Source organism: Mobula hypostoma, chromosome 3 (assembly GCF_963921235.1).
Source record: "Mobula hypostoma chromosome 3, sMobHyp1.1, whole genome shotgun sequence".
In the NCBI taxonomy this organism is placed as follows: domain Eukaryota; kingdom Metazoa; phylum Chordata; class Chondrichthyes; order Myliobatiformes; family Myliobatidae; genus Mobula; species Mobula hypostoma.
The window spans coordinates 145,543,371-145,556,150 of NC_086099.1; the positions used below are offsets into that span (position 1 = coordinate 145,543,371).

The 12,780-nt window shown below is 41.0% G+C and overlaps 1 protein-coding gene across 6 annotated transcripts in view; it reads right to left on the bottom strand.

The window, feature by feature from the left end:
- Positions 1-12,780, bottom strand: part of LOC134343574 (uncharacterized) — a 219,139-nt gene that overhangs the window by 62,414 nt on the left and 143,945 nt on the right. For all 6 annotated transcript variants that reach the window (XR_010017274.1, XR_010017276.1, XR_010017275.1 and 3 more), the window contains exon 2: positions 269-464. Coding sequence is in view for 3 of the 6 variants with exons in the window: in XM_063042320.1 (XP_062898390.1) it covers positions 269-464 (196 nt within the window). In the remaining 3 variants the exon portion in view is untranslated. The remainder of the gene's footprint in view (positions 1-268; positions 465-12,780) is intronic.

Below are 12,780 nucleotides of genomic sequence, written 5' to 3' on the forward strand. Positions count from 1 at the left end.
AGAGTTGTGGCTATTGCATCATTTGTCGATTGGTTGTGTTGAAAGGTGAATTGTAGGGGGTTCAGTGTGGGTGGCAGCAGGCTGCAGATGTAGTCCTTGGCCAGCCTCTCAAAGCATTTGCTTATTATTGAGGTAAGTGCGACAGGACACCAGTCATTCAGACATGTTACCTTGGTCTTTTTAGGTACAGGAACAATGATGGATATTTTGAAGCAGGAGAGTACTCTACACTGGGAGAGGGGGAGATTAAAAATGTCTGTAAACACACCTGCCAGTTGTGCCATGCACACACTGAAGTACCCGCCCAGGGATGCCATCTGGTCTCGCAGCCTTGTGACTGTCCACTCGTTGGAAACGCCAGCATACTTCAGCCTCAGAGATGACCAAGCTGCAGGTCGTATCAACGGCTCTCAGCGACTCAATGCTGGCAACATCAAATCGAGCGTAGAAAAGATTTAGCTCATCTGGGGGAGAGGCAGCAATGTTACAAGCTTTATTTAAGAAATTAATTACTTATTGTAAGTATTTCATCCTCAGTGCCTCATAACTGATTACAATGATCACGTAATCACCTCATCTCTTGCTAACCACTATTTTCTTAGTCTTTACTTGAAGCACATTATAATTGTTGAAAAGTAATGTGACATTTCTGTTTTTGGCATATCATGAGAAATCTAGACTGAAGAAATCATGTTATTCCTGCGCATTATTGCCATTCACTACTGTAGTACAGTGTTAGCTAGTACAATTCCTATACTTTAATCACGCAGTGATGCATTTCCTGTGAATTAGGGTATGGTGTTCAAGGGGTGAAGTTCAGAATCTACCCTTTTAAGTGATTTTGACCACATTTCCCTAGCTCATGGCCCATCCAGTATATCACTACCCCACTTTCTGCACCTTCAGGCAGAGAGCCAGGTTTTGGCTGAGCTATTATGACATCATAACTTTCCCCTTTATTGATCACAGCACTTGAGGTTAGACTTTAACAAATGGTGACTGGCCATGGTCATTAATCCATAATGAAAATGGCAGAAGCAGACCAAATGAAAAAGAAGTGTAGACAATATAGCGTGGAGCATCTGAAATACGGATTTATACCAGCACCAAACAACCAACAGCAGTCAATACATCTATTGTGTGAAAAAGTTTTTGCAAATGTGGCAATGAAACCATCCAGGGTCCCTGAACATTTGGAGAGAATACACTCTCATAAAGCAAACAAGAACTTGGCTTAATTTCAGTCACTTTATGAAAACTTTCAGCAACTGAAAACAATTCAAAGCATATTTGCCAGTACAACAGTAATGGTCTGTGTGCTCCATACAACATTTCATTGCTCGTTGCTAAATCTGGAAACCCCATACAATTGGAGAAGAACTGATTCTGTCAGCAGTAAGTAGGGTTCTGCGTATAGCTTTGTATAAGTCTCCAGCCCAAATAATTAAAGTGATTCCACTCAGGGATAACTCTGTTCAAAGACAAGTTGATGAAATATCTGAAAATATGGAAGACACATTGTGCAATGTACTTAGGACAACAGAATTTGCTTTGTAGTTGGATAAGTCAATTTTGCCAAGCAACACATTTTTGCTTCTTGGTTATGTACATTTCATAAAAGATGAAAACATGGTTCAAGAGTTATTTGCTAGGGGACTAAAACAGATATGGGGGGATCAATTCGGAGTTATTTCGGAGTGTTGAGCAATTTTTCAAAGAGAAAATCATTTGGCTCACCAGCACTCTTATTTGTGCAACAAACGGGACACCATCAATTACAGGACACCACCATGGGCTTATTACTTCTTGAAAAAAGCTGTACCTAACGTATTTACTGTTTCACAGACAACATATTGTCGCAAAACACCAAGGTGATTGGCTGCATAAGTCATTAAATACTGTTATCACAGTGGCAAATAATTGATTTGATTGTCCAATGATGTTAATTCTTGACTATTTCGAGAGCTTTGTCTCGAGAATGATGAACTGTTTGAACACTTGCTGTTACACACAGAAGTCAGATGGCTTGCAAAATGAAAAGGCCTGAGACATTTTATTTCGCCTTTTGAAACTGATAAAATTCTTAGAAGACTAAGAATCATTCAACTCAAGAATATCAGGCAAGCATTACTTATTTGTCAGAATTACTTGCAAAGTTTAATGAAATCAGTCTTCAAATGCAAGGAAATTATGTGAACCTTATCAAAGTCAGATCAGTCGTCTCCACATTTCTGTCCAAGCTAACCCTATTCAAGTGCAATATTGGCCGTCACAGCCTTTTCCAGTTTCTGAGTCTCTCTGAGTTGGAAGAGAAAGAAAGAATATCAGATGATGATCTTCAAGTTCACGTTCAAGTTTAATTATCACTCAACCATATGTGAATACAGCCAACTGAAGCAGCGTTCCTCTGGAGCCATGGTGGAAAACACATTACCAACAGCACTCAGCACACTGCACATAGCACTAATAGCACATATAGTTATTATTTCAGCTAAAAAAAACAGTCACAAAGAAAAAAATATATAAAAATGTATTGAAAAGTATACTGTGACCACCTGGGTGAGCTGCATAAAGGATTCTTAAAGTGATTTCAGGATCTTCTCTTGATCAAAATTCCAGATTGGGTAATAAATTAATTCCTGAGCACTTGAAATGAGGAATTAACAGGAAGGATGGAGGAAGAGCTGGTCTCACTACGAAATGATATTGAGGTGAGGACAAAGTTCAAAAAAACTTTTGGCTGCAGAAAGAAATTTCTGAACACTATCCTGCACTGTGGAAAAAGATCAAGGTGTTCTTTAATTTCCTTTAAAACATTATATTTAGTGGAGTCGCCCAACTTCTTACAAAGGAGCAAAACAGATTGCAAATTACTGAAAGTGGGGGTCTGAGACTTCTGAATGACACTCGGCCTGACATTGAGAAGCTGGTATCACTGCATCAAGCCCATCCATTTCATTAAGTAGTGAATAGTTGGACCATTAACGAATGTGCTAAGATTGTTGATGAAAATTGTTTTTATTGTAAATAAATAAATAAATAAATTTAAACAACAGGAATTCTGCAGGTGCTGGAAATTCAAGCAACATACATCAAAGTTGCTGGTGAACGCAGCAGGCCAAGCAGCATCTCTAGGAAGAGGTACAGTCGACGTTTCAGGCCGAGACCCTTCGTCAGGACTAACTGAAGGAAGAGTGAGTAGGAGATTTGAAAGTTGGAGGGGGAGGGGGAGATCCAAAATGATAGGAGAAGACAGGAGGGGGAGGGATAGAGCCAAGAGCTGGACAGGTGATAGGCAAAAGGGGATACGAGAGGATCATGGGACAGGAGGTCCGGGAAGAAAGACGGTGGGGGGGGAACCCAGAGGATGGGCAAGAGGTATATTCAGAGGGACAGAGGGAGAAAAAGGAGAGTGAGAGAAAGAATGTGTGCATAAAAATGAGTAACAGATGGGGTACGAGGGGGAGGTGGGGCCTTAGCGGAAGTTAGAAAAGTCGATGTTCATGCCATCAGGTTGGAGGCTACCCAGACGGAATATAAGGTGTTGTTCCTCCAACCTGAGTGTGGCTTCATCTTTACAGTAGAGGAGGCCGTGGATAGACATGTCAGAATGGGAATGGGATGTGGAATTAAAATGTGTGGCCACTGGGAGATCCTGCTTTCTCTGGCGGACAGAGCGTAGATGTTCAGCAAAGCGGTCTCCCAGTCTGCGTCGGGTCTCGCCAATATATAGAAGGCCACATCGGGAGCACCGGACGCAGTATATCACCCCAGTCGACTCAGAGGTGAAGTGATGCCTCACCTGGAAGGACTGTTTGGGGCCCTGAATGGTGGTAAGGGAGGAAGTGTAAGGGCATGTGTAGCACTTGTTCCGCTTACACGGATAAGTGCCAGGAGGGAGATCAGTGGGGTGGGATGGGGGGGACGAATGGACAAAGGAGTTGTGTAGGGAGCGATCCCTGCGGAATGCAGAGGGGGGGGGAGGGAAAGATGTGCTTAGTGGTTTGTAACTTTAAATAGATTTGAATATTTTTTGCAATTATCTGCCACTGCTTTGAATTTGTAGTTCCTATTTTCTTTCCTGGTGCATCGTAAATCAAAACTCTTTATAGTTTTTATGTACTAGCCAGAGAGGCATTCAGGGGATATGGTCTAGGAGCCAAAGGGGGCGGTAACCTAAAAATGTTTAGGAATCACTGATGTAGACAAAGTCCACTGCTTTTCCTTCATCAATTATCCCGGTAGCCTCTTCAAAAACTCTTTGATTCTACTATATTTTACTTTACTATAGTGAATTGATCTGTTTTGGTGCTAATATAATACCCCTTCAATGAGGACAGGTGAATGATTAAATGCAAAACTATAGCATTGTTTTCCAATTTGCACTGCTCTTCACAATCTTTAGCTTCACTGAAATGTCCTCCAGCTCCTTGGATTTCCATTGAACTGTTTTAAGCTGCGTGAAGTTGCTGCATTCGCATTTGCGTTGTACAGTAAAGCTCCAATAATGTGATACAGTCAAAGCATTGGTGTGCCCGACCGGCTGATTTACTGGACTAATGAGCATTCTTCCCTATTAATACCTGCCAACAGCACCACATTTTAATTCACTTTTTTAGATGTTACACAGAATTGTAATAAATTTGCCCGTGAATCTGGTAATTGTAAAGGAAACAGGAGATAGAGGATTTGCCTAGTCGAATGGGAGTGTGGGAAATGAAACGCAGGCAGGTCAAAGGGAGGACGGGAGCTGGTGCAGTAGTGAGGAAAAAGAAAGTGTGGGAACTGGAACCTGTCACATTGGAAGAGGATGTGGGAACTGGGGCCCCCATGAGTCAGAATAGAATAAGGCAAACATTACCTGGTGACCCAGATACCAAGCAATCAGTATTATTGAATGACCCTTTCTGATGAATGATCTAATGTGACCTAATTCATCTGATTCATCTAATGTGATCTAATTTCATCTGATGAAATGCATTTCCTGATAGTCTCTTGATTAACTATTCAAAGTCTGATTCTCATTTCTTCAGTGTTTAATTGTTATTGAAGATTTCAAAGAAATAATATTTTAAACAAATTTTGCTGGAATTATCTCCAAATTTATGTTGGCATTATGAGAGCTTCATGAATCGGCCTACTGGTGTTTATTAAGGTCACATGAAAAGGAGGGACTTGAGCTGCAAAGTTCATAAATTTTCCTTGTGCAACATGTTTTGTTCTTGTCGCTGCTCCTGAATGAGCAGCTGCTGTCGTGATGGGGCTGGAGTGGGAGTGACAGCGAGGAAGTACACTCAAGGAATGAGAAGATCAAAGGCAGGCTGGTAAAGGACAATGCCCACAGGTCACATACATATTTTTGCAAGGTGTTCACAGAAACTTTTTAAGGGTACTGGCTGGGCATGAGTGCAGTCTTTTGGGAATTCTGCACATTTTTAGATGTAGCAGATGTCAGCAGTAGCAGCAACCTGGAATGATCCTGGAAATAGGGAGCTGAGAACGATCTTGATTACAACTCACCTGGGCAAAGCAGACTGGGCGTAACTGAGATTGCACCTAGTCATAGTCATAGTCATACTTTATTAATCTCCGGGGAAATTGGTTTTTGTTACAGTTGCACTATAAATAATAAAATAGTAATAGAACCATAAATAGTTAAATAGTAATATGTAAATTATGCCAGTAAATTATGAAATAAGAACAGGACCAGCCTATTGGCTCAGGGTGTCTGACCCTCCAAGGGAGGAGTTGTAAAGTTTGATGGCCACAGGCAGGAATGACTTCCTATGACGCTCAGTGCTGCATCTCGGTGGAATGAATCTCTGGCTGAATGTACTCCTGTGCCCACCCAGTACATTATGTAGTGGATGGGTGACATTGACCAAGATGACATGCAACTTAGACAGCATCCTCTTTTCAGACACCACCGTGAGAGAGTCCAGTTCCATCCCCACAACATCACTAGCCTTACGAATGAGTTTGTTGAATCTGTTGGTGTCTGCCACCCTCAGCCTGCTGCCCCAGCACACAACAGCACACAACCTGATGTTGCAGATGGTCACAGAAATCAGCAAGTAGAACACAATTTGAGCGTTGCTGTTAAATATCTGGCTTTCAGAGGAAGGGGGTTAACGAAACCTAACTCTTGTGTAATTAAATGAGGACTCTCATTTTTTTTTTCAGACCAGCGCAATTGTATATTTCTATCCCCCTACTCTTCCAGATACTTTGATATTGCTCTTCCTCCTAGAAGCTATCAAAATTTCCATCTCCACAATCTCTATCTACCCTTGATAAACACTAGCATTATTCTTCACCTTCAAAATTCTGGGGATCACCAGTGACCAGAAACTAAATTGGGCCAGCCCTATTAATACTATGGCTACAAGATCAGGTCCAAAGCTGGATTACTTGTGGCAAGTGACTCAGCTCCTGTACTCCAAAGCTTTTCCAACATCTGCAAGGTACAAGTCAGGAGCATGCAGCTCCAACAATACTTCACAAAAGTAATCCCATTCATGGCAAAGCAACTTATTTAAATGGCACCCAATGTACAACACATTAATTTCCTCCACCAGCAGCATACAATGGCTGTAGTGTGCATCTTCAACAAAATGCACTGTATTTACTCACCCTGGCTGATCTGAAAGCAGCTCCCAAATCTATGACCTCTACCACCAGGGAAGATGAGGGCAGCAGATACAAAGGACTACCACCACTTGGACATTCCCCACCAAGTTACACAGATCCTGGCCTTGAAATACATTGCTAACCCTTCACTATCACTAGGCCTAAGTTCTGGAACTCCCAACACAATGGCATTGTGCGACTACCTTCACTGCAAGAACTACAGTCGCTCACTGCCTTCTTCTCTGCTGCAACAAAGGACGAGCAGCAAATGTAATCTTGCAATGCTTACATCTCCCAAAAAGCATTGGAAACTCTCCTACCTCACACATGCAGGTAAACCACTTCATCTCTTCCCCACTCTCCCTCTTCACCCATTCTCCCTGCAGACTCAAGCCCCAACTATGCATCAACAGGCCTTTCCAGCACCGCTCTCCAAATCTTCATGTGAACCATTTGAGCTAATGGAAGCATTGCAGCTGAATCTCATTCTGGGAGATTGCCGGCTGGCTTTCATAAGGAATTCTGTTCTATTGTTTCTTTTTTTTAAAGATACTTCCTTCCTCATGTTATCCTTGCACCAGTGCCACATACTACTTTTCAGCTGGGAACATGGGCAGTGTGCTTTCAGGCAAATGACCCAAAAACAACTTATATTTCTGTGCCTTCTGTCATTTCAATCTTTTCATAGTTGGAAAACATATTTCCTATTCATTATATTTTCTGGATGAATGATCTGACCTTCCAATAAAAGAATAGCATAGTTCACTCATTAAAAAAATTCAATTTCATCAAAAAATTGGTGCTGTTTGTAAGAAAGGACTTTATCCTATTGTTAGTTAGGGGTTAGTAGAACTAATGGCATAGGTCTGTGAAAAGTACCTGCCTGGAAAGGTCAGCCTGTGTAATTATGCAGGACTGAGTTTCAAAGGTACATTCTTCCTCCGGTGAGTGGAAAATTTCATTTTCTCTTTAATATTGGTAAAAGCTTATAGAAATGATGATCTAAAATTGTTTAAAAAAATAACTTTCAAGATTGTGCACCACTCCTGCAGAACCCAGAATTCAGCTGAAGTGATTTCAGTCTCTATCCTCAAGGTGATCTCATTACATTTGCCAAAATTTTAATTATTATCAATTTTGCAACTTCACACCTGAATTAGTTACACATTTTACCTCAAAGCAAAGTTAAATTTTTTTTTTTGCCTGAATACAAGCCGTAATGTGGCTGTCTATTTAGCAATGGGTGGATTAAACAGCGCTTAGTGTGTTCAAACTGGTTAAAAACCAAAAGGCTTCCTTTCCCATTGAAGTCCTGTTTTTACCTCCCCCACCCAAGACCTCTTTGAAACTGATTTCCTCCGTTCTCAGAGGCCCAAGAGCCAGACTTCAGACAAGTCACTACTTTTGTTATTACTTGACATGTGTGCAATTTTCACTATTTTTGTCCACAAGTGACCTTTGAAATTCCTCAATAATTTTCCTCCTTTTCCTGGTGCCCCCACGTGACCTAGGAGCAAAACATCTGAGAGACCTCTGGGCATCTTCACATCTGCCAAGTCTGGGCTGGGACTCATTGTATAGTGTGGCTTTAATAGCAGGTGGTGGGTGTGGGGAAGGGTGTGCTAGATATAAAGAGAAGGGCAAAATTATCTATTTAACTCGCTCTTCCCAGGCAATGTGGGAACCATTTGGAGAGTTTCATAAACTCAGACCAAGGCAAAAATCTAGAAAGCAAATTTCCTGCTAAATACACAGTGTGATTATGGTTCCTCTTTGGCTATATAACAACTCTTCAAGTTCTTCAACTCTTTGACAAGTTTCGAGTAGTGAAGAAGTAATAATAAAATATAGATTTTAGCATGGGACTGGGAAAACGTTGTCCTCGTGAAAATGTAGTTTCAGAAAATTAGAGTTTAAATTCAAATATACTTCTTTGCTCAAAACTGAGGGTGGGTTGTCAGATAGGCAGTCATGGGTATGGGAGAGATAGAACAGTTTTAACCCTGTATACTTGATTTCTTTTTCATCCTGCTCCCCTTGTCCTTCTCCACCAAAGGTAACAAATCCACATTATCACCAAACTACCTCCCTGCAACCCCTCATTCTCTCAGAACCACAAACTTCCCTGCTTCCTCAGGTATTCAGTTGTTCTTTGTGTGGGTCGAAGTGGTAAACATCAACAGGCAATTTTGCTCTGTGGTTAAGCACAGTGGGAGTAAAAACTGTCCGACTTTTTTTTACCATCCCTTTCCTAGCTTGGGGCCATTGTGGCAATTGCAATCCTTCCTTACTGCCACAGTTGATATAAATAAAACCAGGTTTAAACTTAGGGCTGTCGGCAGACTCAGATCCTCTTAATTTATTGTAATTAAGTATGATGTCATCGGAAAAACACCACATTATTGTAGAATGAGCTAAACAAAAATTAAACTTATCCTCTTGTTTACATCAGAAATCTGAATGCATTTGGTGTTCTGACTTTAGCCACTGGATTTCTCTGGAAAACAGGTTAATCTCAGTGCTGCTGGAAGCTGTTGATGTTACACATCTTTAAATCTTAGAATGGATCATTTACAGATTGTAAAAATGTGTTTCTCTGTATGTAATTATCACCCCTGACAAAATAAGGATTACATTATGAGGGGGGAAGCTAATCTGGGATGGTCCAAATATTTTGCAACGAACAGTGCATTTGTACCAAAGTGTGACTTCATTAAATTAGCAAAAACACAGGATAATCAGCCACCATTTAAAATTTTGTTCAAAGTGTACTACTGGAGTACTCCGGTATGTCACCCTAGAGTTTTCACACACAGCTTAAAGCTACAAGACTCAGAAACAGAAGTGTGATTGCTGCCACTGGAGCCACATCCAATCCTTAGGACTATATTTTAAATTAATTATTAAGAGGATTAAATACATTTTAGCAGTTTATTCAGTTCAGAATCTGCACATTAAAGATATGATTATAATATTATCTCCAGCTTTTGATCTTCTTGGGCACTTATGAGCAACTGGCACTGCTCTGAACAATTTTGACCTTTAGAAAAGAAAGAAAAAATTGCATGTATACTGTGTGATACCTTTCAAGGCCTCAGGTTGTTCCAAGGTGGCTTACAGCCAATGAAATACATCTGAAATCCATTCACATTATCGCCAAATTCCTAATAGGATCACAGCCAGATGACCTGATTTTGCCATGTTGACTGAGGTATTAACGTTGAAGTGTAAATAGTGCCATGTCATCTTTTGCTTCCTCCTGAGAGGGCAGGTCCAGCTTACTTTTAACACCTCATCTGAACTACGTCACTTCCAGCCGTATGTCATGCCCTCTGTACTGGACAGTGACACTACCCTGGAGAAAATCCCCTTCATCTTTGATCTAAAACGATCTCTATTTCTCTTTTCACAGACGCTTCCTGACCCACTGAGCATTTCCAGACTTATTTCAGAGTGACTTTTTCCCAGGGTGAAAATGACTAAAACGAGGCATAATTTTAAGGTGATTGAAGGAACGTATAGGGGAATGCCAGAAGTCATATTTTGTACACATGGAATGATGGTATGTGGAACACCCTGCCAGGTGAGGTGGTAGGAGCAGATACATTAAGAACATTAAGAAATTCTTAGGTAGACACATGAATGATGAAAAAATAGAGGGCTATACAGGAGGAAAGGGTTAGACTGATCTTACAGCAGGTTAGAAGAACAGCATTCTATGTTTTATGTTCTATTTCCAGCAGCAGCAAATCATAAGCACAAGAAATTCTGCAGATGCTGGAAATCCAGATCAACACACAAAATGCTGGATGAGCTCAGCAGGTCAGGCAGCATCTATGGAAAATGAACAAACAGTCGATGCTTTGGGCCGAGGCCCTTCTTCAGGACTGGAAAGGATCTCCCTAGTTTTTTTTTTCCATAAGTTTGGACCCACAACCACCCGAAACCTTGGAGGGAGGCTGGGAAGAATTATCCATGGGTTTCCGGCTGGAGGTGGTCTAAACACTTGAAATTTATCTTTCATTCTCACATGTTGCACTCTAACATGACCAAGGAATGTTCAGTGAATCTTCTACTCTTGTTAGCATTTGATGGTGGGACTGCCTATCATGTTGCTTTAGCCTTGGAATATGTTGGTGCTAGGAACCCCATGCTGAAGCATCACCAGGTTGACACATCATATTTTTGTGCTCGACATGCTGTTCCTGCCCGTATTCTCTACATTCCTCATTGAATCATGATTGGTTCCCCCACTTGATAAGAATTGGAGAGATGGAATTATACTGAGCCACGAGCTTACAGATTGTGCTGATGTGTGATTCATCTGCTGTTTATGACCACTGTGCTTCATTGATGCCCATGTTTTGGCTGCTAAATCTGAACTAGATCCAGACTACTTGTGTGATAATTCCACACAACATGATACAGGATGTAACAAACACAAGGAAATTTGCAGATGCTGGAAATCCGAGACAACCCATTGCAGAGTGCTGGAGGAACTCAGCAGGCCAGACAGTGTCTATAGAAAAGAGCAAACAGTCTTATGATTTTGGGCTAAGACCCTGTTGGGCTCCACTGAAGGGAAACTATTGCACAAATGCATAGAAATATTGTTGAGTTTGCACGGGGCTTAGCACTTACAGCTATCATTTGTTATCAATATTGCAGTGTTTTCTTGGATTTGACTAAGATTTCAATAATCCTGAGGTGTTGGTGCATTGTTCCAGTTTTGGTCTCTGTGCTTGAGGAAGAATGTTCAGCCTGTGCAGTATAGGTTTACAAAATAGATGAGGGGTTTTCCAGTGAGGATGCTTACTGTGTGCCTTCTGGAGACCTTCTGTCAATATGAACTCCTATTGGGAACCTTCTCTTCATTTTCCTTTCCATCCCTCATCTGCAAGTTGTCTGTTTCCATATTGCCTCATGCTGCCTGCAATGCTCAGTTTCAATGAGAATGGATCCATGTCCTGAAACATGTCTGATTCAGAACAAGCTTTCAAATCCTGGAGGGGTACTTGAATACCAGCCAGAACTTTTCATCAACTCCAGGAAAACCTCAAGATAGTGACAATTGTAACAGTGGAGAAGTAGGCGGTGCTTGTAAGTGGATGTGGGGTAAGGGATTCGGGGAATGTGGTAGATAGGGCAGAGTTGACCCTCCATGCTATTTACTGTCATATTTAGCTGTGCATGGGTCATTCTTGCTGTGCAATGTTATGCACTGTTTACCTTCAATTTCATTTGTTGTGCTTGCTGCTGGCAAAGTGAGCCACGTTCCCAAGACAAATGCCTTTCTTTAACGCACCAGGGCCCAACTTCTTCAATGTGTAAAGTTGCATCAAAATGCAGGCGGCGTTTAACACAGACTGATAAAATGCGCTACATATGTGGAAAGTTGCCAAGGGTAAAATTGATAAAATGTCCAACAATCCTAATAGGCCATTCTAGGTCAAAACAGAACAGAATAGTGTGCATGAATTAAAATAGTGTGCATGCTGGTATTTAGAAAAAAAAACTAAAATTGTTGAAAATGTTCACCAGATCCAGCAGCTGCTTAGCGAGAGTAACACTTTCCTTAGATCTGATCTGGGAAAATGTAGTGATGATACATTCCAGTCTAGTGGGAATGTACAGAAGCTGGGTAAGGGGGATGGAAGAAAAGGACAAATTAAGTTCCTGATTGACAAGGAAGTAGAAGAGAATAAATCATAAAAGGGATGTTGGTGCAAGGCAGAATGAGATGGTGACGGTGAATATGGCTCCTAGTGGAACTGTGAATAACAACAATACAATTATCACCGGCACAGTTTGTCTGAAAAACCAATCGATGGATGCATTTCTTACAACTTTTGATGTTTGATAAATGAAAGGAAGCAGCAATAAAAGTTGAAGGTTTTCTGTTCAGACAGCAGTTTGAATTCAGCCATTTCAGTAAGTCAAGGATCAGAAATTTGAGATAAGCAAGGCTTGGATTTTTGATACGAGAAGAAGGAATCTGAGCGATGAAGCTTACGAGAGGTTTCTAAAATTATTAAGGATGTGCAGAATGTCAATGTTACTTTAAATTAAGATAAATACAGAAAATGCTGTGGTCGGCAGAATTTGAGAAGAGAGAAAACTTGTTAATAGTTATCTCAATGCTTTTCATTG